The sequence below is a fragment of the Salvelinus namaycush genome, chromosome 7, assembly GCF_016432855.1.
Source record: "Salvelinus namaycush isolate Seneca chromosome 7, SaNama_1.0, whole genome shotgun sequence".
Taxonomy (NCBI): domain Eukaryota; kingdom Metazoa; phylum Chordata; class Actinopteri; order Salmoniformes; family Salmonidae; genus Salvelinus; species Salvelinus namaycush.
In genome coordinates, this window is record NC_052313.1 from 44181301 (window position 1) to 44209164 (window position 27864).

The window sequence follows — 27864 nt, forward strand, 5'->3', positions numbered from 1 at the left end:
ATTGTTGAGTATTATTTGAAATAGACTAGAAATTTTCTTCTAAAACGTGTATAAAAACCATAAAAGCCGACCCCCGCCCAAAAATTGTCTGGAAGAAATGTAGGCTATGCTGCCTTTACTACCCCGCAGAGACCTTGGGCCGTGACGTCGCGATTACCCAAACTTTCGGAAAGTTCTTGACGAGAAAAACAACCAAGGAATGTTCCAACTCCTGCCTTTTTATTCCGCAACTTGTCGTCGAAATGAGAATATATTTATCACGCTGTACAGAATCTTTAGGAGTGCTCTTGTTAATCTTTGCAATAGTCTTTGTGAATAACTGCAACTGTGTGATTGAAGACGATGTGGTGTTGGAGAAAAAAGATCTTTCCGAACTCTACAGTAAGTCCAGCTCAGACTGCATCGAACATCAAAATGTGTCCACTAGTAGCCTACTGTTTAGTTTTTTTTTCAAGAATTATAAATGATAGGTCAGTCATGCAAGTCAGGACAAGAAAGTCTACAATAAGAAAAACTCCTGTGTACGCAAGTGTGGTATACTGTATGTGCAAGACAGGATATTTGCATAGGCTTCTGTAGGCTACAGCGCTGCGCCGTTAGATGCATGGCGAGATGCGTTGTATTATTCTCGGTTTCGATTATGGAAAAATACAATAAACAATATAAGAAAAGATAGTTGAATTGTTGTGTAATCTGGAAGTACTGCAAAATGGTTTCGTAATAAGAACATGTTGCCCTTATTATGCATGATCAATTAATGAATGGACTCATCATGTGACCAGGCTTCTGATGCAGATTGGACAGGTCAGAAAGAATAAAACATCAACATTGATGCTGTTATGGGTAAAGGGACGGACAGATTAGGGTCAGGTAAAGGTAATGGATAGACTGTTTGCACAGTATAGCAACTGTAGGCTGTAGAGGGCATGTTTGCCTGGTATAGACAGGAGAGAGCTCAAATTGGGTCATGGAATTATGCCAAAGGAATGACAGGAGGACACACACATTTTTATTTTATGTTAATGTAACCTTTATTTAACTAGGCACACATACACAGAGAGAGAGAGAGAGACAGGCTCAGACATGTTGTTTGGTTGGGCACAGAGAGTAGGCCTGTCCATGACCTGAACTCCAGTCTCCAGTCTCATTGAACTTTAAATGTTTATCGGATATGACAATCTTGGCTAGTGGTAATGTTGTTATAGTAATGTTATTATGCGTAGGCCTAATAATACATTTGAGCAGCCTATAAACATTCACACTTGTTTCAGACATGTGTATAGGAGAATGACACGGATAGGCCCCTGAACAATAAACAGTTCGGAACAATACGTGCATATATTATGACGATCATTTGTGAAGTTTTTGTGCGTTTTGGTCTTCGGCACGTTTTTTTTCGACTGTTCGTGCACACAAAACAGTTTCTCGAGGCATGCCGAAGTTCGGGGGGCGACGTTTACGCCCCATCATCTGTCATTGGTCAACAGTAGGGATTCTTCAATAAAGTGTTTGTTGCCATTCAACAATAGATGACTCGTATTCATGCCATTTTTTTTAACTTGAGAAATACTGCACCAAACATCATAGTTAGATTTAAAATTGCGCAAGATCTCGATAAAAACGTCAAAATTAATGACAGATATCTTTATTTTTTATTTTTTATCAATTCTGACTGTTATGAGGAAGTGTATACTGGCTATGGTTTCTCAAGTTGGACAAACAGTACTTTTTCCTCGTTTTTCAAGCAAAGGTCTTTTAAGGGAGTATGCGAGCACACTCGTTCGGTCCAGCAGAACCGAAGCATGACGGAAGCCTTAAGACAGGGCCTTTTAGTGCTCAGACACCAATATTGGTGTCGTAGAGAGCATAGTAAAGTTTACAGTACAAGATGCTATTATTCTTCACCACTATCCTACATTTCCATCCATCAATCCCTCTATTCCCAGACAAGGGTCTGTTCATCATGGAGAGTACCCAGCTGAAGCGCTGCATCTCCTCCTCCTCCTCTAACCTGGTCCTGGAGAGCTGTGAGAGGCCCACCCGCCATATGCTGTGGAAGTGGGTGTCTCGCCACCGCCTCTTCAATCTGGGTAGCAGCCTCTGTCTGGGCCTGAACATCAGCGACTCCACCCAGCCCCTGGGCACCTTCGAGTGTGACTCACCCCTCCGGACCCTGTGGTGGAGGTGCAATGGGAATACGTTGTACGGGGCGTCCCAGTTGAAGCTGTCCGTGGCTGGACGCCTGGTGGTGGTCAAGAGGGCCAGTTATCATCAGTGGCGGAGGTACTCTACCCCGGGGGAGGGGCCATGTTCCTATCCTTATGAGGGTAAGTAGTAAACATTAGTGATGCGTGGGTCAGCTGTTTGTTCACCCGCACACGCCCGCAATTGCTAATAACCCATTCGTAACCGCCCAACTATATATGATAACTTGAAAATCCGAGGCTCGCACCCGACCCTAACCCGCAAATATAGAAAAAGCGCTGTACAGTCAGAGAAGGTGGAATGATTTTTTGACAAGCCTTTTTAGATCGGCATATGTTACTGCTTATAATATCCTTACATTTAGGTAGGCTATTTTTCAGTCAATGAACTTGTCTGTAATTAGATACTTTACGTGCAGCTTCTCTTCTGTCATTACTTGTTGCCCTAGAAGACCAAATCATCAGAATAATGTCATAAATGTATAGAATAAATGCTTCAATGTAGTTGACGTCGATAAAGTTTGTTTTCTCTATTCTCTTTAGTTTCTGCTTCTCTTGCAGAGCAAAGACATTTAGGGACCGGGGAGAAAATGCAATTTGCAGAATTTCCAAATTACATCAGTTTGACCGGTTTTAAGAAAATTAAAAGCTGTTAAAATGACCCAAATCTTTTCAGTCTCCTGAAGGGGAAAATGTGTTGTCGTGCCCTCTTCACAACTGTGCTGGTGTGTTTGGACCATGATAGTTTGTTGGTGATGTGGACACCAAGGAACTTGAAACTCTCGACCCGCTCCATTACAGCCCCGTCGATGCTAATGGGGGCCTGTTCGGCCCACCTTTTCCTGAAGTCCACAATCAGCTCTTTTGTCTTGCTCACATTGAGGGAGAGGTTGTTGTCCTGGCACCACACTGCCAGCTCTTTGACCTCCTCGATACATAAGTGCCGATACGATATGTATTGCGATTCTCACGGTTCTATATGTATTGCAATTCAATACTGTTCCAAAAACATTGCTTACGATACGATAAGTCGTCAAAAAGAGTATCCCGATATGTTGCCATATCGATTTTTCCCCCCGTCACTATCGGTGTATCGTTTTACTGCAATAAATAATTCATTTAGCAGAAGTTAACATTGTTAGACTATGAGAAGTTCTCGACCTACAGTCAGTGTCCAGTTCAGCTGCTATCACATTTAACCTGTCTGAACAGTACAGTTCCCTAGACGCGCCATTTTGAAGTCCCTGTCTTGTGACTCAAATTTGTATAGAGCCTCACCATCATCACGCATATCATCGCCGGCACTGCTGTAATCCACTTTTAGCACTTCACCAAATCTTTCCCAAACATTAGATACCTGTTCTGGCCCTCCCCTCCATTTCATTTGAACTCTCTATTTTCTTATCGAATTAAACATCTGGCAATCGGTGTTCGTATTTGGCGCTCTACGGTTAGGCCCTAATGTTTAGGCTTAGGCTAGCCTACGCACTAACGCCAGATAAAACAAATAAAAGACAAACCTCATTGTAGCCTATACATATGAATTGCATAAGAAGGATACATTTATGGATTTTTAATGCATCGTTTTCTCTTTATTCAACCCGTCCTTCATCCACACAATATTTCATGACACTAAACCCACCCGCCCTGCGGATATAACCGCGGGTTACGAGTCAACCCGCGCATCACTAGCATACATAGTATATTGTAGTCGTGACATGTACTGACTGACCTCTTTCTACACAGACAGTTTCATTGAGGCACAGTTGGTTTGATGTTAATGCAGCCATGCAAATGCTGCTCATCCCTTACATAAGAAAACAAACGGACTCACTATATAACCGTGAACATGAGCCCAAAGAAGGTGGCGGTGACAATGTTGTTCTCCGTAGAGATCCACACACTGCTGGGTAATGCCCACGGCATGCCTTGTGCCCTGCCGTTCAAATATAACAACAAGTGGTACTCTGAGTGCACGGCAGAGGGGCGCGAGGACCACCATCGCTGGTGTGCCACCACCAATCGATACGACCAGGATGAGAAATGGGGCTTCTGTCCCAGTCAAGGTGATGCACACTCACACACACACACAACAGTATTGTACGGTGTGGGTTTGATCGAATTTCTTCGATACAACACAACCATGATAATATTCAAATGTCTTTGTCTCTGCCTCCAGAGTTGAGCTGCGATACGTTCTGGGACTCGAACCAGGAGAGCCGTGCGTGTTACCAGTTCAACCTGTACACCATCCTGACGTGGAGCCAGGCCTACTCCTCCTGCCTGGCCCAGGGAGGAAGTCTACTCAGCATCACTGACCTCACTGAACAGATGTACATCAGAGGTACATAAAACTATTTTATCACTATATTTAATAGTTCTATCTAAACATTTAAAACTTTATTTAAACTTTTAGTCAGGAAAGGAGACAAGGTGGGTGGTATGGTCTGAGCTACACATACGGTATAAACTGTATAAACTATAAACTCTTGGGTGCGGTATTATGCCTTAAAACGGACTTGTGTTCATAGTTTTGCTTATTCAGGTTGGAGAAAGGACAAGACGTTTTGCCCAGAGTTAGTGGTGTTCATGTGTGGGGTTCTGTGTCTTTCAGAGCGGTTGGCTGACGTGGGGGTGATGGTGTGGATCGGACTGAACCATCTGAGTGAGAGAACAGGGTGGCAGTGGTCTGATGGAGCTCCTCTGGCCTTGGTTAACTTCACCTCGGGTAAGAGACTTGGGCTGCTCTCCCGCCTTTTCATTCCCACTCCAAGGCCCAGATTCCCCCTTTAAGATGTGAATGAACAGCATTAGCGTTAGTAATAAGATGTAATAGCTTCATGTAGCCCTCTGAAGTGGAGTTTCTGGCCATTTTGCTCAAACCGGTCCAGTCCATTTGGATCTCAGCGGGGAGAATCAAGAAGTTCCTGCTGTAGCAGTGGTGGGAGCCAGAAATGTGTGTTTGAAACTAGACCAACGTTTCTCCCTTTCTACCTGTAACTCCCCCGTTACCCGTGTTGGTCTCTCCCAGGCCTATCATCCAGCCCTCTGCAGGACAACAGGCAGTGTGGAGTGTATAACTCAGCCTCAGGGGGGCACCAGTGGCAGAGTCTGTCCTGTGAGTCTGCTCTACCCTACATCTGTAAGAAGACCCCCAATGACACCAGGAGAGCTGAGCCACTAGGTAAGACGTCAATGGTCCTATATGTTTCATATTGTGGCCCTAACCTGGTCCCATATCTGTTTGTGCAAAACAGCGTTTGTCATGACAATGAGAGACAAAGAGTTGGCATGATGGCACAAACAGACTGGCGCTCAGTCTATTGTTGCCTCAGTGCTCAGCCATTGTACTACAAGAAATGATTAATAATCTGCACTGTAACATAAAACTGTAAATTATACAGTAATTTGGGGTATTTTCAACAGTGAAATACTATGAAATGTTTTGCTGCAGCATACTGTAAATGATGGTGCATTGTGTGAAAATGTTGTGGGCGGGGCATAGAATTGCTGTATTTCGAATGGTACTGTAATTCCAACCCACAGAATAGAGTACTGTCCCTCATCTTTGGAGTGCCAAAAACCTTTAGACCACTAGTGGGTGCATGGTAGTGTTGTTTCTGGCTAATTAACATATTTTGAGGCGTGCCTTGTAATAGGCTATATTTCTTGCACCTGGAAGGGAGAATGCTGTAGCAGTTTAACTCCTATGTGGTTATAGTGCCCCACAGTAGGGGACAGATACAGTAGGGGACAGATTGGAGTGGCAGCAAGTCTTAAACCTTGTCCTTTTGTTCTGTTTTGCACTGTAGTCACTGCCAGTTTGGAAGCCTTTGTTAAGGCCTCTAGAAGTGTAAGTGATATAAAACACCAAATTGTAATTAATATACTGTAATGTGTGAACACTTTACCTAGCAGCCAACCTGCTTGCTACTGTAAAATGCTGTGAAATAGAAACCCCTCCCCTCAATGAATTTCATGAATTCATCCATTCATTCATTCATCCCGATTACGGTAGCGTTCACTTTTTTTTTTCTTTTTTTTTTTACAGTATAATACAGTATAATACAGTATATGTTAAGGTATTGTACTGTGTGTTATTACACAGTACTTGCTTTGATACTGTATTTATATTACAGTAGGTCTACTGTTATATGACGTACAGAATTTTACTTGCCACCGAGCTGCCTGTAAGCTACTGTCAGATTCACAGTAACCTCTTTACATTGTGGTTTATAGGTAGTGATTACATGTAGAAGCTGATAAAAAAGGTCTGTCTGGCTCTAGGGCCTAGGGAATTATAAATCTGCATCCCAAATAGCACCCTATTCCCTATATAGTGTGCTACTTTTGACCAGGGCTCATAGGGCTCTGGTCAAAAATAGTGCATTATGTAGGGTATAGGGTGCTATTTGGGACTGATGCACAGAGTTTGGTTGTGTTTGGTACTTGAGTCAGCTGTCTCTGTCTGGCTCAAGAGGGCTTGGTGAGCTGTCCAATTTGTCATATTCTTATACACAGTCTCCAACTAGTACTTGTTAACAGTTCTGAACAGCCCTTTCTAACAGGTCAAACTGTATAACCATGAGCAACGTTTGGCTGTTTGTTTTGGTTGATACGGATGACTCAATTGTTTCTGTCTGGCTCGAGAGTCGTCTGGTGAATTATCCATCTGTAATGTTCCAAAACGATGTTCTCTCCAACAAGAACTGTTGAATGGTACTGAAAAACCTTCTCTAACAGGTCAGCATTTGGGCACAGCTCGGTTGTTATTTTCCTGATAGAAGTCTTGTTATTTATTCCAGTGACAGAAGATGTTCTGAGTCACTCCAGTGAGTAATGTCTTTCGAATGAACCTACGAATAGAATGGGAGAGGAGCTTCAGCTAGCAGCTCAACAGCTGGGTTCCACCTGGAACATGAACTCTTGACCTCGGCTTCTTCCGCGCTGGGCTAGAACAGGGCTATAACAGAAAACATAGGTTGTGTACGATTCAGTAGGCATGACACGCTGGAAGTGTTTTAAAATGGAGGATGAGAGTTCTTATTAGACAAGTTCAAGTAGTACACCTCCATTTGAGAATGTTTCCACCTCGGACCGAACTTCCATTTACTTTCTTTCATTTATATTTCTCCAGAGTGATGAACGACACTTGGAAGAGTGGCAATGCGAGATTACTCTTTTGTGTGTATGCATTGATATGTAGGCTACGTGTGCCTTTAAAGGAAAAAGTATTTAGTTCTGTCCTTGAACTGTTCTTGTCTATGGATGTTCTGTATTATGTCATTCTGTATTATGTTTCATGTTTTGTGTGGACCACAGGAAGAGTAGCTGTTTTTGCAACAGCTAATGGAGATCCTAATAAAATACCAAAATACCAAATACTTGGACCGTTTCTCTCTTTACCCCTAAATCTTAGAATGACAGGTGCTAATGTTTTTGTGCTGAATTGGACCCTTACCTCTCGTCTCTTTTCCGCTCCGTCACCCGCCCCCAGATAACTGGCAGTACTACCGCACGGTGTGTTCCGAGGGCTGGCTGGCCCACAACCGTTACTGCTACAAAGCCCTGGCAGAGGCTGAGGCAGGGAGCTGGGAGGACTCCTCCACTGCCTGTAACTCCATAGGGGCCAACCTCACCAGCCTACACTCGCTATCTGATGTAGAACTGTTGCTGGGCCTGCTGGCTAACGGTGAGTCTGGATCTGGGGTTCTATATTCTAGTATGTGGTATATAGTGTGTTCTCTGTTCTGGGATAGTGTGGACATCATAAAGGATCATGGGACGGTGTATAGTGTGTTCTCTGTTCTGGGATAGTGTGGACGTCATAAAGGATCATGGGAGGGTATTGTCTTTTAGGTAGTTGTTTTTTAATGTTGACAAATCAACTAAGTATGTTGTGTGTGTGTGTGTGTGTGTGTGTGTGTGTGTGTGTGTGTGTGTGTGTGTGTGTGTGTGTGTGTGTGTGTGTGTGTGTGTGTGTGTGTGTGTGTGTGTGTGTGTGTGTGTGTGTGTGTGTACATTTACATACATGTATATGTGTGTACTGTAGTCTCAGGGTCTGGCTCAGAGGTGTGGATCGGCCTGATAAAGAAGCTATCGTCCTCAGCTGTGGAGTGGTCAGACGGCTCCCCAGTCGACCTCACTCTCTGGCACATGCACCATCCTACCCATAGCAACAGTCAGCTCTGTGCCAAGACTGACATAACGGTACAGTCAACTGAATTATTTGTCACGTATGACTACAGTTTGCGGTTGGTTCGTCATCTTTATTTGACTGAATATTGTCCTAGGAGGGGAACTGGCTGTTGGCACCATGCGATGAGAAGCTCCCTGCGGTGTGTAGGAGAGCAGGACTTCTGTCCCTACTCCCCACTGGAGCATGGGACGAGGGCTGTCCTGAGGTAGGCACACACACACACACACACACACACACACACACACACACACACACACACACACACACACACACACACACACACACACACACACACACACACACACACACACACACACACACACACACACACACACACACACATAGATGATCTGATAATCAACCCTACAAGATATCAGAGCTGCATATGTCCTAGCCCCGAGCAGAAGAATGCATATCTGCCATATCCATGGAAGGTGAAATTGAAATTCAACATAGCTCTCTTATCAATCTTAACCCAACTGTTTCCAGAAGAACTTCATGGCACCATGCATTGTTGATTCCATACATCCTTTGTCAGACAGAGGATCCGTGGAATGCTGTGTGGTCAGAATAGTGGCGTTCCACATATCCAGACATGCATTACCATTACAGTGAAAGAGCCTGGTTGGGTTCAGATCCCTGCTTAGGGCGAGTCTGCTCTGCATTCAGTACAATGAGCTGATTCAACAGCTAGATGACGTATTGTCTGACTGTCATGTGGTGTTGTGACCTCTGTTTACGAGGACATAAGCAGATTGACTCATAAGGGCTGTTTCACTGCTCACCATGTCCTAAAACGGACAGGAAATAGCCCTGGAGGTGTAGTATCAATAGGCACTATAAAAATATGGGACATCACAGAATAAAGACTTTTTTCAGAGACTGTATTTGATTATATTCAGGCCACGTTGTGAAATTCACATAATCACCCGAGCTGTGTTCATTGAAAACGGCCTCAGTTGGAAAGGGATTTGACAACATAAAGAGAGCATCTCCTTCATCGCGGAGGAACTGGTGTACATTCCTTCTACACGCACGTGTCGGCAAGTGTTGGCTGCGATTGGTCATCAAGTGTGTATGGGGAGGTGGGAGTGAAATGTAGGACACTTGTCAAAACACTACTACTTCCTGTCCCTAAGACACTTCCCAAAGCCCCCCCCCCAAGCCCCCTCCAGTCCTAACAGATGGGCCCAGTCATAGCCCTAACCCCCCCTCCTCCACCCCCCCCGTTCCCCTAACCCCAATCCTCCACGTGTGTTTGCTTGTATTAGCCACTGCCATCTACTGCTAATTCCAAACTATGCGGCTCTTACTGCCAGAATGTTTGGAGTGTAACACAATCCAGTCAGCTTGGCCGGCTCGCCTGAGCTTGTTGCTATTCTTGTACACCGGCCCAGATTCTTTTCAGGTGTCTGTGTGTATAGACATGGAGTAATGTGTGAGTCTGGCTCCCACCTCTAGTCTATCTACTCCAGTATATTCAGCGCATTGTCTTGGCTGCTCTCACTCCTGGATGGTGTCTGCGGTATTCACGCATATAATGTTTTTTTATTTTTTTTATTAATTTAATCAAGCTGAGATACAGATGTAGGATCTTCATTTGATCACTCGTTTGTTCCTTCGAATGTACCTGCACAGCAGCAAATGCAAACTTGTAGTGTATTCGAGGTTAAAAAAGGTTTGTAAAGTTTGTAATTTCCACTTTAATTTGGATCAACCCCTACACACAATGTCTTTTGATTATAATCCACATAATAATTCACGTTTCCTGCTGCTGTGGAGGGTTATTTTCCTACTGTAGCAAACTGCCTCAAATGAAGATCCTACACCTGTATGTCTTCCCCACAGGATTGGAAGCGGAAGGGCCACTCTTGCTACATGGTGACGAGCCACGAGCAGAGCTATGAAGACGCTGTCAAGGGTTATTACTGCAAGGCTCCTCTGGTCACAGTGGAAAACAGGTCTGATTTCTGACTTAGACTTCTCATCTTAACCATTTCTTACACACCTCAAATGGGAACTCCCATATTTCAGAGTGACAAGAATACATTCTTAGGAATGATTGTTGATTTCTCTCCATGGCAGGTTTGAGCAGGCCTTTCTGAACAGCCTGGTGAGTGAGATGGGAGCCAACGGTAGCGTATTTTACTGGACGGCCCTACAGGACCAGGGTAACCATGGAGAGTACAGCTGGCTGGGGGGACATAACGGATCCACCCTACCCCTGCTCTATACAAACTGGAACAGGCATCAGCCAGGTAGGGAAGGGAGACGTGGTGAGGTGGGCTGTAGCGTCCTATACTCTATGTTCCAGGTAGAAGTTGCCCCTTAACCACAGATCCAGGGTCAGATTACCCAGCAATGTATACTAACGGCTCCAACGGCTCTCTAATCAGTAGGGTAAGGAAACCAATCTGACCCTGGATCAGTGGATAGGGACAAACTTCAACTTACGCTATGTCAATAAACAATAGTCTCCCGGGTAAACACTACTGTTTTGTCGTCGTGGATTGAGTGTTTCCTCTATTCACCTCTGTTCTTCCAGACCACTCCACTGTCAACACTTCCCTTTTTCCCCCACTGGCATGTGGTCTCGATCACACAGACCAGCTCCACTTAGACAGCAATAGGGCTGAGACAGAACAGACAGAACAGAAAGACAGCCAAAGCTGTGGGTTAGTTTAGCCCCAGGTGGATGTGTCGGCTGTCTACTGTCCTTCATTCGCCCCCCCCCCACTTTACTTCACACTGTGGCTTAGTCCCAAAAGGCAACTTGTTCCCTATGTAGTGCTCTACTTTAGTAGTGCACAGTGAAGGGAATAGCCGAATAGAGTACCATTTGGGATGCTGCCTATGATTAATGAGTTGAAGTGTAATTTAGGTTTCACAATCTCAGCTTCCTTCAGTCAGTGTGAGAGCATCGTTAATCATGCTGTTGCTATGGTGAATTGGCAGGAAGATTTTGAAGTAGAATTCCCATCATTTAGTTAATAAAATACTGTGGTGCCAACACTCTAACCAATGCATGCTTAGCTTGGCGTTGTGGATCTGTTTCTCACAGCTCAGTCTCTTTCTTTCTTTCTTTCTTTCTTTCTTTCTTTCTTTCTTTCTTTCTTTCTTTCTTTCTTTCTTTCTTTCTTTCTTTCTTTCTTTCTTTCTTTCTTTCTTTCTTTCTTTCTTTCTTTCTCTCTCTCTCCCCCCCTCTCTAGTCAGTGCAGGTGGCTGTGTGGCTATGACAGGCGGCCAGGCCTTGGGTCACTGGGAAGTGAAGGACTGCAAATCCCAGAAGGCCTTGTCAGTGTGTAAACAGAGCGTCAGTGGTTACCAGGAGGTCCTGTTCCCTACAGTCCATATTGACGCTTACGCCCCCTGTCCTCCAGGCTGGGAATCACACTCCGGCCTGCTCCACTGTTACAAGGTCATCTGCCTTTCCTTCTCTTCTCCCCTCTCCATTCTATCTCTTCTCTTTTATCTCTTTTCCTGTATTTCTCGTGTCTTCCTCAGTTATTAACTTGTTGTGAAAAGCAATGCTTATGCTACCACTCTGAGAGAGTATGACATGATCACTGGAATTCTCCAAATGATAGAGGTTGCCCCATTAGCTGTCACTTGAAAACCAACGCAGATAAGGAGATGCTGTAGTCAAGGCGACGTAGTGTCATTGTTGACTGTGGTCCTCAGGCGTTCCACAGCGAGAAGGTCCTGATGAAGCGGTCGTGGGAAGACGCTGACTTCTTCTGCCAGGCTCTAGGAGCTCAGCTGGCCAGCTTCCACCACTACAAGGAGCAGGTCTTCGTCAAAGGACTCCTCCACTCCATGTTTGATGGGTTAGTTAGTGTGCTTTATAGCCTACACCCCTGTTTTTCCCTTTTTATAATACTGTGTTGTCCCAGGGAATCAAGCACACACATTTTATTCAGGAAATACCTGTACCTTTTCTAAAATACCTGTACCTCTCTCTCTCTCTGTCTCTCTGTCTCTCTCTCTCTGTGTCTCTCTGTCTCTCTCTCTCTCTCTCTCTCTGTCTCTCTGTCTCTCTCTCTCGCTGTCTCTCTGTCTCTCTCTCTCTGTGTCTCTCTGTCTCTCTCTCTCTGTGTCTCTGTCTCTCTGTCTCTCTCTCTCTGTGTCTCTGTGTCTCTCTCTCTCTGTGTCTCTGTCTCTCTCTCTCTGTCTCTCTGTCTCTCTCTCTGTGTCTCTGTCTCTCTGTCTCTCTCTGTGTGTCTCTCTCTCTCTCTCTCTCTCTCTCTCTCTGTGTCTCTCTGTCTCTCTCTCTGTCTCTCTGTCTCTCTCGCTGTCTCTCTGTCTCTCTCTCTCTGTGTCTCTGTCTCTCTGTCTCTCTCTCTGTCTCTCTCTCTCTCTCTGTCTCTCTGTCTCTCTCGCTGTCTCTCTGTCTCTCTCTCTGTGTGTCTCTGTCTCTCTGTCTCTCTCTCTCTGTCTGTCTCTCTCTCAATTCAATTCAATTCAATTGACTTTATTGACATGGCAAGTTCGTTATTACTTACATTGTCAAAGTATACATATCGAAAATCAAAATCAAATATATATGTATATATATACAAAATATATATATATTTATATATAAATAAATGGTGGGACCAACAGCAATAATAACAGTAGTAGTGGACATGGGATTACCATTAACAACAACTACAACAACAATATTAATCAGAACAACAATAAATTAAAGCAACAGTAGTAGACCAGTGTCAATATGACTTGAGAAGACATATGACCTGGTATGAAAGACAAAACAAAACTAAGCTAAATGGGAAATATTATCAACATTACTTTGCATTTTTCACTGGCTGTCCCTCAGGTTGTGGCAGGAGGACACATATTTGGCTGCCAAAACTGCACATTTTGGCTTTTCACCCAATAAATATTTGATTTTTTCTTCATCTTTTATAGTTTCAAATTCTTTGTATTGAGTTATAATTTTGGGAAAGAAATATGCTCTTAGGTCTGAGTATTTGTCACAGTGTAGTAGGAAATGCACCTCTGTCTCTACCTCTCCTCTGGAGCAGAGTGAGCACAGCCTGTCCTCTCTGGGCAGCCAGGTTTGTCTGTGACGACCGGTCTCTATAGCCAGACGGTGCTCACTGAGTCTGTACCTAGTCAATGTTTTCCTCAGTTTTCTATCAGTCACAGTGGTCAGATAGTCTGCCACCATGTACTGTCTGTTTAGAGCCAAATAGCATTGAAGTTTACTTTGATTTTTTGTGGTGTCTTTCCAATAGGTTATATATTTTTCTTTTTGTTTTGTGATGATTTGGTTGGGCCAGATTTTCTGAGGGCTGTCCCGAGGCTCTATGGGGTTGGTTTGGGTTGGTGAACTGAGCCTCAGAACCAGCTGGCTGAGGGGACTCTTCTCTGGTTTCATCTCTTGACATTGTAGAGCTGTGTGATGGAATGTTTTAGGGTCACTTGTTTTTAGATGGTTGTAAAATTTGATGGCTCTTTTTTCTATTCGAATGAGGAGGGGGTATTGGCCCAATTCTGCCCTACATGCGTTATTTGGAGTTTTTCTTTGTACTTGCAATACAGTCTTGCAAAACTCTGCATGCAATATTTCAGTTGGATGTTTGTCCCATTTAGTAAATTCATTATTAGAGAGTGGACCCCATACTTCACTGCCATATAGAGCAATTGGTTCTATAACTGATTGAAAAATTTTGAGCCAGATTCTAATTGGAATTTCAATTTTGATGTTCCTTTTAATGGCATAAAATGCTCTTCTTGCTTTGTCTCTCAGCTCATTCACAGCCATGTGAAAGCTACCTGTGTTGCTCATATTTAGTCCTAGATATGTGTAGTTTTTGGTGTGTTCTAATAGAACTGTGTCCAAATAGAATTTATATTTGTCATCCTTATTTCCCGACCTTTTTTGGAATATCATTATATTTGTTTTTTTTAGGTTAACGGTCAGAGCCCAGGTCTGACAGAACCTGTGAAGACGATCTAGGTGCTGCTGTAACCCCTCTTTAGTGGGAGACAGCAGCACCAGGTCATCTGCGTACAGCAGACACTTGATTTCAGTGTTGTGTAGGGTGATACCAGGTGCTGCCGATTCTTCTAATGTTTTTGCCAATTCATTAATGTAGATGTTAAATAATGTTGGACTTATTGGGCAGCCCTGTTTCACTCCCCGCCCCTGAGAGAAGAAGTCTGTTTGCTTGTTGCCAATTTTAACCGCACATTTGTTTTTAGTGTACATTGATTTAATAAAATCATATGTTTTCCCTCCAATACCACTTTCTATTAGTTTATAAAAAAGACCTTCGTGCCAAATTGAATCAAATGCTTTCTTGAAATCTACAAAACACGAGTAGATTTTGCCTTTGTTTTGGTTAACTTGTTTATCAATTAGAGTGTGGAGGGTGTAAATGTGGTCTGTTGTACGATAATTTTTTAGAAATCCAATCTGGCTTCTGCTCAGGACGTTGTGTTCGTCAAGGAAATGATGTAGTCTGCTATTTATAATACTGCAGAGAATTTTCCCCAAGTTGCTGTTAACGCAAATTCCTCTGTAATTATTTGGGTCAAATTTGTCTCCATTTTTATAGATTGGTGTGATCAATCCCTGGTTCCAAATATCGGGGAAAATACCTGCAGTGAGGATAATGTTGAAGAGTTTGAGTATTGCCAATTTGAATTTGTGGTCTGTATATTTGATCATTTCATTTAAAATACCATCAGCACCACAGGCCTTTTTGGGTTGGAGATTGCATAGTTTTTCCAATAATTCTTCTTCTGTAATTGGGGTATCTACAGGATTCTGATAGTCTTTGACTGCTAATTCAAGGATTTGTAATTTTTCTTGTATATCTTTTTGTTCTGGGCTCTTTGTTATATTGCTGTAGAGGTTTGCAAAGTGATTTCTCCACATATCCCCATTTTGGATAGCCAATTCCTCATGATGAGGTTTGTTTAATTTATTCCAATTCTCCCAGAAGTGGTTTGATTCTATGGATTCCTCAATTCCAACCAGCTGATTTCTAATGTGCTGTTCCTTTTTTGTTCTTAGGGTGCGTTTGTATTGCTTCAGTGTTTCCCCATATTGAAGGCGTATATTTTTGTTGTCTGGTTCTCTGTGTTTTTGATTAGATATATTTCTCAATGACTTTCTTAGATTTTTGCAATCATTATCAAACCATTTTTCATTATCTGTTATTTTTGGTTTGCTCTTATGCTTCTTTAGATTAGCCAAGGAGGCTAATTTGTCAAATATAAAGTTTATGTTTCTAACGGCCAAATTTACACCTTCATTGCTGAAGGAGAATGTTAAGGCTAAAAAGTTGTCCAGGAGAGATTGTATTTTTTGGCTACTAATTGCTTTTTGGTAGATGTCTGTACTGTTTGCACTCCATCTATAGGCTTGTTTAGTACCATGTAATTTATTGGGCCGTGATGCTTCATGGTTGGGTTCTGCTCTTCTCAGATACACTGTGATTTTACTGTGGTCTGAGAGAGGTGTTAGTGGGCTGACTGTGAAGGCTCTGAGAGACTCTGGGTTTAGGTCGGTGAGGAAGTAGTCTACAGTGCTGCTGCCAAGGGATGAGCTGTAGGTGTACCTACCAAAAGAGTCTCCTCTCAGCCTGCCATTGACTATGTACAGACCCAGTGTTCGACAGAGCCTCAGGAGCTGTACTCCGTTTTTGTTTTTCACTTTGTCATAGTTGTTTCTGTGGGGGTATGTGGGGAGGGAAAGGTTATTGCTTCCTGGTAGGTGTTTATCCCCATGACTGTTAATAGTGTCTTGTTCTTCTGCTGTTCTAGCATTCAGGTCTCCACAGACCAGTACGTTGCCTTGGGCCTGAAAGTGACTAATCTCTCCCTCTAGAATGGAGAAGCTCTCTTCATTGAAGTAGGGTGACTCTGAGGGGGGAATGTATGTGGCACAGAGGAAGACGTTTTTATCTGTCAAGATAGCCTCCTTGTTGATTTTTAACCAGATAAAGAATTCTCCTGTTTTGATCAATTCGATTGAATTAATTAGTTCAGATTTATACCATATTAACATTCCCCCTGAGTCTCTGCCCTGTTTGATTCCTTTTAATTTAGTGGATGGTATGATTATCTCCCTATAACCTAGTGGACAGCCAGTGGAAACATCACCTCTGCACCATGTTTCCTGTAGTACTACAATATCAACATCATCAATTTCTTTCAGGAAGTCTGGGTTTCTGCTCTTTAGCCCAAAAGCAGAGGACTTCAATCCTTGTAAATTCCAACATGCAACGTAAAAAGACTTCATAACTTTTTTTTCTCTCTTTCTTTTCTTTACCTTTCAAAATGAGACAAACATTCAGAATCCAAGAAGAACCATTAAAACAGGATTTTTCAATTAAAGTAAACTCTTATTTTGCAAATGTGATTTGTTTATCATTTAAGATGATGACACTCTCTCTCTCTACTCTTCCTCTTTTTCAGAACAGAGGGTCGTTGGTTCTGGGTGGGCTTGAATAAGAGAGACCCCCAGTCAGCAGGAGCTTGGGAGTGGTCTGACGGGACCCCCGTGGTGTCCTCCTTCGTAGAGGATAAGAACGAGGAGGATGACAGACATAGCTGTGCCGTGTACAGCGACCTGACCAACGCCCTCCTGCCACAGCCCTGCGACACCAAGCACGAGTGGATCTGCAAGGTTCCCAGAGGTAATCACTATTATAATAACTAACGGGTTGGATTGATATAAAGCCTTTCTGCCTAGAGTACGTCTCTTACAGGAAAAACCACGTGAATTTCACGTGAACCCGCAAAGTGTTCCAAAAACACATGTTTCATGTGATCACGTGATCTCGTGTGAAGTTAACGTGACAACATGTACATTTCATGTGAATCCATGTGGTTTTTCAGTAAGGGATAGTAAGGGGGGGGGGAATGCACCTCTTCTACCATCAATGGCACTGTATATACAGTAAAGGGAAAAGGGGATACCTGGTCAGTTGTCCAACTGAACGCATTCAACTGAAATGTGTCTTCTGCATTTCACCCCTCTGAATCAGAGAGGTGCAGGGAGCTGCCTTTATCATGTATGGAGTGTTTGAAATCTCAAAGTTGCTTGTTGATGTATTCTTATCGATTTGAAAGGTTTATCAATAAGAATGTCTGCCTTATTTGTCTCGATAGGTATGGAGCTGAACAAACCCTACTGGTATAACGACCGTAAGTAAATGTATTCCTTTTGATGTATTTTGTTATATTTTACATTTTTGATGTATTTTATTGAGTCATTATGCATTAATTTATATGCTTATTTGTGATATCAATTGCAGTTGTAACTCTGAGAGGGACTGTGTGATTGTGACTGTGTTAACCTTCCTCCGTCCTGTAGAGAACGAGCCCTGGGTGTTCTACAGAGGCGCAGAGTATCTGCTGGCCAGGCAGCCTTTTCCCTGGGAGAGTGTTAACCTGGCCTGTATGATGATGGGCGCCCACTTGCTGTCTGTCCACTCTAAAGAGGAGCTCCGATTCATCAGAGAGCGCATGGGGAAGGTCTGTACACACACACACACACACACACACACACACACACACACACACACACACACACACACACACACACACACACACACACACACACACACACACACACACACACACACACACACACAAGCCGACACGAGTTCACACACGCCAGCCGAGACATTCACACGCGAGCGCCCTCATTCCCACACGCGCCTGTACATTCACAGTTCACACACAAGTGCCCTCACACACTCTCTCTCTCTCTCTTACACACACATACAAACACACACGCCGACACATTCGCACATTCGTGCCCTCGCGTACAGGAATAAAATGAAGGGCCTTGTTTCACTACAGCTCAGCGTCTTGGATCAAACTGAAGGGCCCTCTGGTGGAGCGGCTTTTGAAGGCTATAAAAAGGACAGAGCTGTGGATAAAACAGCAGAGGCTGGGGCCAAGGCCAAAGAGAGGGGCTGAATGAGGCCAAGGCTGAGGAGAGGGGCTGAATGAGGCCAAGGCTGAGGAGAGGGGCTGAATGGGCTCTCGTGGCGTGAAAGAGGCTGAATGGCTGACCCTTCACTGGAGCGAGGGCAGAATGCAGGAGGACGGTAATAGGCCTTGAATGAGTGAGCTAAGCATTCCTTTTCTTCTCTTGGTTCTCTCAGCTCTCTCTGGGGTCGACTGACTGGTGGATAGGGCTGTCCACAGTCCTCGTGAGGGAAGAGTTCAGGTAAGTGTTTTTTTTGTAGTTTATTCAATGCTGTGTTTTACCTCACACTCAATGGATTATGCTGTTTCTTTAGTGTGGGGGGAGGGTGTAATAGGAGTGTGTGTGTGTGTGTGTGTGTGTGTGTGTGTGTGTGTGTGTGTGTGTGTGTGTGTGTGTGTGTGTGTGTGTGTGTGTGTGTGTGTGTGTGTGTGTGTGTGTGTGTGTGTGTGTGTGCGTGTGTGTGTGTGTGCAGTTGGAGTGATAAATCCGCTGTGGATTATCAGAATTGGGCAGAAGGAAGCTCCCATGATGCCCCAGTGAAACAGTGTGTTACCATGTCCTCTATCTCAGGTGAGATCACAGGCACGCACACACACACACACACACACACACACACACACACACACACACACACACACACACACACACACACACACACACACACACACACACACACACACACAAAAATACCATGACCGACTTCTTTTTGACGTGTTGTGACCAACAGGTCAGTGGTCGGCGGGTGAGTGTGGCGGTCTCCATGCTCACGTATGTAAGCGCCGGACTGTGTCCGTGGTGGAGATTCCCAGAGAGCCTCACCACATCGGAGGCTGTCCAGAGAGATGGCTCTACTTCGGACACAAGGTTCACCTCATCTCCCATGTTTTTATTGTGTTACTATTTCCTTTTTTTATTTAGCAAATATTTGTCTTACCTTTTAACTCTGAATTGTTGGGAATGGTCTCGCAGGTAAGTCTAGGTAAGTCTAGGCATGTGACCAATAACTTTTGATTTGATTTGAGTTTCTCTTGGCCATCTGACCGTTGTCGTGGACATTCAGTACTGAGAGAGACTTGGTAATCTTTTCAAACAATCAACTTTATTTAATATTGATTAATTATTGCAATATTGAGGCTGGTCGACCCCACACCCTTGAGTGTTGGACCGAGTAACCTAACCTTTACACAAATGCAGAGGACTATATATGGCTGACACTAACAATGCTCAGTCATGGTTGGTTCAACACCCCCCCCCCCCCCCCCCCCCCCATGCAGACCAAGGAGCATCATAAGCCACTCTGGGTTCATCCTGTCGTTATCTGCACGTGGGTTGTTGTCTTAACCCCACCCTGGCTTCGTTTCCCAGATGCAAGGATGATTTCGAGACAATGAGGGATTGTTCTACTCCTAAGCTATCTCTAGTAAAACACATTCTTGTCTATTAACTCATTTGTCAGCTCAAGCCATCTCCAGTGACCACACGCCCAGATTAGCTGCAGGGAACTAGAGTAGAGACCATAAAAACACAGACACTAGTAGGACAGAAATGTCCTACTATTAGTTAAATATTAATTGTTAACCATTAATATCAAATAGATCAGTTAAATACGTAATTCTTCTTTCACACCGCACAAGGAAAATCTAGATGGTGGAACTATACCAAAACCTTGCTAGATTTCTGCCCTTTGTTTTGTGTGTCTTCTGGTAGTGTCTCCTGCTGCACCTCCCCAACCGTTCTGAGGAGGGGAAGACCTGGAGAGACGCCCAGTCTATCTGCTCCTCTTTCCAAGGCACGCTGGTCGCCATCCAAGACGAGATCGAGCAAGCGTACATCACCATGCTGCTCCAGGGCAGTACAGTGGGCGTTTGGATTGGTCTACGGGATGAGGACACCATGAAATGGACCAATGGGAAACCTGTCAGCTACACCAATTGGTCCCCTGTAGAACCCAAGAACCCTCTGACGGTAAGGTTAAATGAAACATCAGATATTGTCTTTGTTTGGTGATGTTCTCTGTATAGTGTATTGATTAGGGGGGGTGGGTTGTTTGTGTGTGTGTCTGTGTACCTTTCTGTGTGTGTGTGTGTGTGTGTGTGGGCACCCCTCCTCTGCAGGATGAGTGGCTGAACGGGCCCCTGGGCGGGGACGATCCTCTGTGCACGGTGCTCTCCAACAACCACAACTTCCACCTGACAGGGAAGTGGTTCGACGAGAAGTGCACAGAAAGTGGATATGGCTTTGTCTGTCAGAGACCCCAAGGTAGGACTCCCCTCTGTCTTCATGCATTCTGTGTCACGCACTCACCCCTCATTCAGACACATTGGGGCCTATTTTCAGATCCCAGAGCTGAGATATTACCAATCATGTCTGTATTACCTCATTAATGAAACTGTTGTTTCTGGTTATAGCTTCCTATTTTGTGCTCTCAAAATGTCACCCGTTGAGTCTGCTCACTGAGAGAAATCCCCTTCAGGAATTGTTGAACAATGAAATGAGTGTTTCTGTTGATTTTGGGTCGAATCCATGCCTTTGCTTCTCCCTGAAACAATCTCTCTGATCTTTTCCTCTCCCTCTCTCTTTCCCTGCAACAGACACAACTAAACCCCCATCCCACTCTTACTTCCACCCTCTCCCTGACAATATTGAGTACAAGAACCACAGATACAGGGTTGCTCGTGGCAACATGAGCTGGTACGAGGCGCTGAATATGTGCTTAGAGTCTGAGTCTGAGCTGGTGAGCGTTACCGACCCCTTCCACCAGGCTTTCCTTACTGTCCTTGTCAATAGATTGGCATTCCCCAACTGGATTGGACTGTATAGTCAAGACGTATGTATTATACTATATTGCTAAGTACTGCTACCTGCCTGTGCTGTGTGTGTGTGTGTGTGTCTGTCTGTCTGTGTGTGTGTCTGCATGTGAGCGTGTGTGCGTGTAGATAATGCTCGTTAACAAGCATGTCGAAGTTGGTCTGTGGCATGAATTGACCTTTGATGATGTTAGGAGTGCGTGCAGTAGATTTACGTCACGGCAAGGAAACAGCTAAGAGCACTAGCTAGAGGTCTTTTATAAACAGCATGGCCACAATGAAGTAATGTTGTAAATACAGAAATGCCTGAGACCACGTGCATCTGACAGTCTGTTTACTCGGATGTTTTCGCTCTCTCCCTCTCCAGTCCATGTCATTCTTTCAAAGCATGGGGATTTCATCTCTGTAACTATTCCCAGCATGTTTGCACCATATCATCACCAAATGTATCTGATCTCCTCCATTCAAAAGTAGGCCTACTCAGTCCCATTTGGGCACTTTCTATTCACATACACGCATTCACATTTCTACAACTCTTATATGAATACAGTGCATTCGGAAAGTATTCAGACCCCTTCCCTTTTTCCACATTTTGTTATGTTACGGCCCTATTCTAAAATGGATGAAATAATTGTTCCTCATCAATCTACACACAATAGCCCATAACGACAAAGTGAAAACAGTTTTTTAGATTTTTTTGCACATTTATTAAAAATAAACAGAAATACTTTATTTACATAAGTATTCAGACCCTTTGCTATGAGACTCGAAATTGAGCTCAGGTGCATCTAGTTACCACTGATCATCCTCGAGATGTTTCTACAACTTGATTGGAGTCCACTTGTGGTAAATTCAATTGATTGGACATGATTTGGAAAGGCACACACCTGTCTATATAAGGTCTCACAGTTGACAGGAAATGTCAGAGCACAAATCAAGCCATGAGGTCGAAGGAATTGTTCGTAGAGCTCCGAGAGGATTGTGTCAAGGGACAGATCTGATGAAGGGTACCAAAAAATGTCTGCAGCATTGAATTTCCCCAAGAACACAATGGCCTCCATCATTCTTAAATGGAAGAAGTTTGGAACCACCAAGACTCCTCCTACAGCTGGCCGTCCGGCCAAACTGAGCAATCAGGGGAGAAGGGCCTTGGTCAGGGAGGTGACCAATAACCCGATGGTCAGTCTGACAGAGTTCCAGAGTTCCTCTGTGGAGATGGGAGAACCTTCCGGAAGGACAACCATCTCTTCAGTACTGCACCAATCAGGCCTTTATGGTAGAGTGGCCAGACGGAAGCCATTCCTTAGTAAAAGGCACATGACAGCCCGCTTGGAGTTTGCCAAAAGTCACCTAAAGGACTCTCAGACCATGAGAAACAAGATTCTCTGGTCTGATGAAATCAAGATTGAACTCTTTAACCTGAATGCCAAGCGTCACGTCCGGAGAAAACCTGGCACCATCCCTACGGTGAAGCATGGTGGTGGCAGCATCATGCTGAGGGGATGTTTTTCAGCGGCAGGGACTGGGAGACTAGTCAGAATCGAGGGAAAGATAAACGGAGCAAGGTACAGAGAGATCCTTAATGAAAACCTGCTCAAGAGCGCTCAGGACTTCATAGTTGGGCGAAGGTTCACCTTCCAATAGGACAACGACTCTAAGCACACAGCCAAGACAGGCTTCGGGACAAGTCTCTGAATGTCCTTGAGCGACCCAGCCAGAGCCCGGACCCGATCGAACATCTCTGGAAAGACCTGAAAATATCTGTGCAGCCAACCTGACAAAGCTTGAGAGGATCTGCAGAAAAGAATGGGAGAATCTCCCCAAATACAGGTGTGCCAAGCTTGTAGCCTCATACCCAAGAAAACTCGAGACTGTAATCGCTGCCAAAGGGGCTTCAACAAAGTACTGAGTAAAGGGTCTGAATGCTTATGTAAATGTGATATTTCTGTTTTTTATTGTGTGTAGATTGATGAGGGGGGAAAAAACGATTTAAGGGATCTGAATACTTTCTGAATACGCTGTATGTTTGGTGTTTATATACCAATATATGTCTTACAGCTAATATCCTGTGACAGAGATATTTGTCAAACTGTAACTTATCCCATTACTGCAGTTGTCCAGTGTGCTCCCCAGAGCTTTCCTCCTGGCCCACAGTCCATGCATAACTATGTTGCGTCCCAAATGACACTCTATTCACTTTATAGTGCACGACTTTTGTCCAGGACCGATAGGGCTCTGGTCAAATGTAGTGCACTGTGTAGGGAACAGGGTGCCATTTGGGGCGCATTTTTGTGCTTCACTCACACGGTATGGGAGTAGTTTTTCTTCACCACCAAGCCCGGCTGGGAGGAATTCTAAGCCACTCACAACATGTGGATCCAAGGATCCCATAGACTCAAGGAATGTCTTGCTCGTGAAATATGGAATGAGGACAGGAAAGGAGAGAATTGATTCACAGCGCTCTACCCAATGCCAGACACATTGGTCTATAAACACCACACTTCCCCCAAGCCGAACCTGCCTCCCTCTACTCTTTCTGCTCCGTTGCATGACATGACCTACAACCCCGTCATCTCCCTTAGCAACCCGCCTTAGCAACGTAGGCTCACCCTGAGAGTGTGTGTCACCTCCTCCCTGCCTGTGACTGTACGCCCCTACAGGATGGGATAAACTACCAGTGGTCTGATGGCAGTGACACGGTCTTCACCCACTGGGATACAGCCGATGATGATGATTTCATCCTGGGGGACTGTGTGTACATGGACGTCACCGGGGGCTGGAGGAGGGCCGACTGTGAGATGCCGCTCCAGGGAGCCCTGTGCCATGTCCCACCACCTAGTGAGTATAGCCTGGGTCCTAGCACATTATAAAACAGTGGCTACTAAAGCTTCCTGTGCTGTTAGTCAATCCTCAAGAGTTTCAAATGCACAATAATGCTTTTCTAAAAAAAAAAATCCCATAGAGAGTAATGCGTTCACCACCTACGAGGTTGTGTGTCCATCGACGTGGGTGAGGTTTGGCGCCAGCTGCTACAGCTTTGAGCCCGTGGTCCAGAGACTGACCCTGGAGGAGGCCAGAGAGCACTGCAAACACAAAGGTACAGGAACTCTCGGCAGATGTTGCCCTCAAGCACAGATTTAGGATCAGTTTCCCCTGCCCAAATTCTAACCTTAACACATAAGGGGAAATTGCAAAACTGTCTATAGTTCAGCAACTTCATCCGACTGCGGTAAGTCTCCAGTACACCATGGAGCCAATTTGGTCTCATGCTTGGATGGATCAAGGATTTAATGGATCTCTCTCAATGGGAATTTCCTTGTGATGACTCCCTGTTGTAATTGTGCAAAATGTAATGTTTGGTGAGAGCTCCCCCTATGGGATCCATGTATTAGCTCCATTCTAGTAGCTATTACTGTACTGTAGCTATAGATCTGAGGGTGCAAAACATTCACAGAGAATTGCCTTCTTCATGCTCAGTAACACACATGTAATAATGATGGTCTGGTGGGTTTTTCCCTCTTCCAGCGAACACATCAGAGGTCCTGACCATACAGACAGAGACGGAAAACCGGTTTGTCCTGGAGCAGCTGTGGTCGCATGGCTTCCCACATCAAACCGTCTGGCTGGGGATGTTCTTCAACACTGACAGTAAGCACATGCTTCCCCAAGTTTCCTCTCTTCAAAATAAGCAGCTTGCTGGTTTGGCGTACAGTATAAACCAACAGCTGGCAAAAGACAGACAATGTAAGTGCTTCGGACAGAACTGGGATAAGACACAGCTTAATAGGGTTAGTAACATAATGAATTTCAACATTTTTCAAGTCGTATTTTGATACTATTTATTGACTTAGTGTTTTAGCTGGTGAGTTGATAGAAGCACTGGGGGAAAAAACAGCAATGACCTGGGGCAGCGTTGTAGGGTGGAAGGAGAGGGGTCGAATGAACCAATTCACAACTTCTTTATTAAACATTTTATTTTTGTCCGGTCCAATTTAGCGGGATCCATGGCATTGCTCGATGGTTCTCCTATGGACTACTCCAACTGGAACTTCAGGGCCCCAGACCCCAGCCTGCTGACAGCAGACACCTGTGTGTCCACCAGGGTGTCTGATGGGATGTGGCTCCTCTCTCAGTGCACTGACAGACTGGGCTTTGTTTGCAAAACTAACTCAGGTGGAGTAGAGACATTTTGGCTGCATTTACACAGGTTTGACCAATCAAATCAGATCGTTTGCCAATAATTGGTCTTTTGACCAATCAAATCAGATCTTTTTGACAATATTTGAAATAAATATCAGAATTGGGCTACCTGTGTAAGTGCAGCCTCTCACTAGCCTCCAACTGCCATTATGACAAAGCTTTGTGTTATGCGTTTGTACAGTGTACATGTATGTATTCTATAGATCAGTCAAGTTAAACAGATCGCCTTCTTTGCAGATATGATCCCTGAGGTAGAAGTGGCGCCACTAAATGGTAGGTATTTAATTGAGGCTATTAACAGTTATGCTGTTTTTCTCATTTGCATTCTAATAATTTGGCAACTCAAGGTATCTTGGGAGCAGCCTCTACCATGACTAATAGAACCTTCAATGTCCAGTAAACTCACCCCTCTGTGTCTCTTCCAGGGTTGCACCACGGTATCGTCCCAGCCGCAGTCCTGGTGGCCATGCTGATCTTCGCCGTGCTGGTGGCGGTCCTCTGGTTCGTCTACAAGAGGAACGTGACGCGCTTCCGCAGACTGCCGTCCCTGGGAAACGCGTACTACAGACATACTAGTTCCCAGGCCACAGACTCCGATGGAAATGTTCTCATCGCAGATCTGGAAGCTCACTCTGGAGAATAGGGCTGTGTCCGAAATGGCACTCGTTCCCCTATATAGTGCACTGCTTTGGTCAAAAGTAGTGCACTATATAGGGGATAAGGTGCCTTTTTCAGATGCACTATAGGACTTATTGGAGACAGCAAAATGGTTGTGTTCTCTAAAGTTGGGTAAAGCATGGGAATGGGCCGAACTCTCTGTATGACTGAACATTGGTATGTCTCTGTGGATTCTGACATGGACCACAGCAAGGGAACTTAGGGAATGATGTCAGAGCCCAATTAGCTTTATCCACTTTAATCCACAGGAGGCTGCTGAGGGGAGAACTGTTCGTAATAATGGCAGGAAATTAGAAAATGGAATGGCATCAGACATCTGGAAACCATAATGTTTGATTTATTTGATACAATTCAACTCCAGGCATTACAAAGGAGCCCGTTCTCCCCAATTCAGATGCCACCAACCTCCTGTGCTTTATAAAAGTAGTTGATGAATTAGGGACCAATCGTGTGGCTGAGAGTGAGGGAGTGCATCTTCATGTGAAGTAAGTTTTGTCTACAAAGGATTAGTGCTGTTACCCCAAGTACTTTGAAAGGTGCTGACATTCTAATGTATGCGTTTGAAAGTCGATAGATATTCTTTGCACTGTAAACTTGCAGTTTCGTTATTATGGTACAATGCCAACTGCTCCCACTAACGCTGGTACCCACTGTATTTGTGAGTACAAGTCTTTCACACAATGAAGACTAGTTTTCTGTAATGCCGTGTACAGGACCCAAAACTATTTTCTTGTTTAAGATAACAATGGCCGCGATTCAGTTATTCTTTACAGCAAAGACAAACGTCATACTTTTGCAATACATTCTGAAGTCGTCTTCTATGTATTTTATATTTATGAACAGAAATAAGACCCCAAATCAATTTTTTGAAATCGAAAAGTGTCATTAAAGTACGGTGTTTCTTTGTCAGCACTTTATTGCACAAAACTCCATTAATGCAATACGGAAAGATGATGTTTTAGTTTAGAGTTTTTTCTGTTTGTTTATGTGCATTCCTGTTGCGTATTTTCCTACACACAGAACACACACTCACACCCTCACAGTATTTTTTAAGTAGCTCATAAGTACATACATGATATTCGTAAGAGGAAGGGAAGAAAAAGTAAAGAGAAAAATGCAGGCATTTATTTATGTTTTATTATTTATCGTCACGAGAAAAATATTTGTCATTCACTTCCATTTTGTTCATTTGGTCCACACATCTGTCAAAATGTAGGAGTAAAGGAACTTTTATTGATGAAACAAAAATGATGACAAAGTGCTGTTATGTAAATGGTAGCTCTTTGAGAATGAATTCAGTATTCTAAGTAGACTTATGTGTGGGTTGTTTGTTATGAGGTAGTCTTTGCTGTGTTACCAGTTGTAGTTTTTCTATGTTGGGTACACAGAGTTATTAGATATGAAATATGTTGATGTAGGTTTTTCTGTTGTGTGGAAAGAAATACATGCAAGAGGATGTCACGGATGCTTGAAAATGTTTACTGTCTTTTGTTATTTTTTATTGATAATGGTCATAACACATGCTATGTGCCTTCAGTGTAAATAAAATAAAGCTGTATCCACGTTGTATCTGAATTGTGTCTTGCTATATACTACTTTTAATTTGAAACGAGTCATCTGCGTTGAGATGGTCGGCAGTGCGCTATGGGGGTGGTATCCGAATATTGTCTTTATCCTGTTTATTTCTACCATATTTGCTTTGAAATTAGTTATTTGCATTGAGATGCTTTGTGGTGTGGGACTAGGGCAGGGGTGACATCATGTGGATGAGGGAGACTGAGTAGGATGGACTCGTGGGTCTCTTTAGGTTCCAAATGGCAT

General features: G+C 44.0%; 1 protein-coding gene across 2 annotated transcripts; it reads left to right on the forward strand.

Moving 5' to 3' along the window:
• Window positions 1-50: 50 nt before the first annotated feature.
• Window positions 51-27612, forward strand: pla2r1 (phospholipase A2 receptor 1). Of its 2 annotated transcripts, XM_038998076.1 has the most exons (28): window positions 63-381; window positions 1947-2327; window positions 4097-4270; window positions 4384-4548; window positions 4819-4932; window positions 5236-5388; window positions 7702-7896; window positions 8257-8414; window positions 8498-8608; window positions 10252-10364; window positions 10489-10661; window positions 11613-11821; window positions 12085-12230; window positions 16834-17054; window positions 17530-17565; window positions 17735-17895; window positions 18534-18598; window positions 18831-18928; window positions 19086-19222; window positions 20066-20323; window positions 20473-20617; window positions 20950-21185; window positions 23826-24003; window positions 24128-24262; window positions 24691-24813; window positions 25162-25338; window positions 25603-25638; window positions 25791-27612. In XM_038998076.1, the coding sequence occupies exons 1-28, from the start codon at window positions 243-245 to the stop codon at window positions 26006-26008; spliced, it is 4455 nt and encodes a 1484-aa protein (XP_038854004.1). In that variant the 5' UTR covers window positions 63-242; the 3' UTR covers window positions 26009-27612. The 2 variants fall into 2 exon arrangements, 1 of the variants encoding a protein (XP_038854004.1); XR_005477250.1 differs by lacking the exons at window positions 25162-25338; window positions 25603-25638; window positions 25791-27612 and having other exon boundaries at window positions 51-381; window positions 24154-24262; window positions 24691-24803.
• Window positions 27613-27864: the final 252 nt, after the last annotated feature.

What these genes read in the sequence shown, in the direction of transcription:
- pla2r1 (XM_038998076.1), top strand. Translation starts at nt 243, where the DNA reads ATGAGAATATATTTATCACGCTGTACAGAATCTTTAGGAGTGCTCTTG. An exon ending in ACCCTACTGGTATAACGACC is followed by an intron (nt 17,566 to 17,734) that starts GTAAGTAAATGT and finishes TCCGTCCTGTAG; the next exon opens with AGAACGAGCCCTGGGTGTTC. An exon ending in AGAAGTGGCGCCACTAAATG is followed by an intron (nt 25,639 to 25,790) that starts GTAGGTATTTAA and finishes TGTCTCTTCCAG; the next exon opens with GGTTGCACCACGGTATCGTC.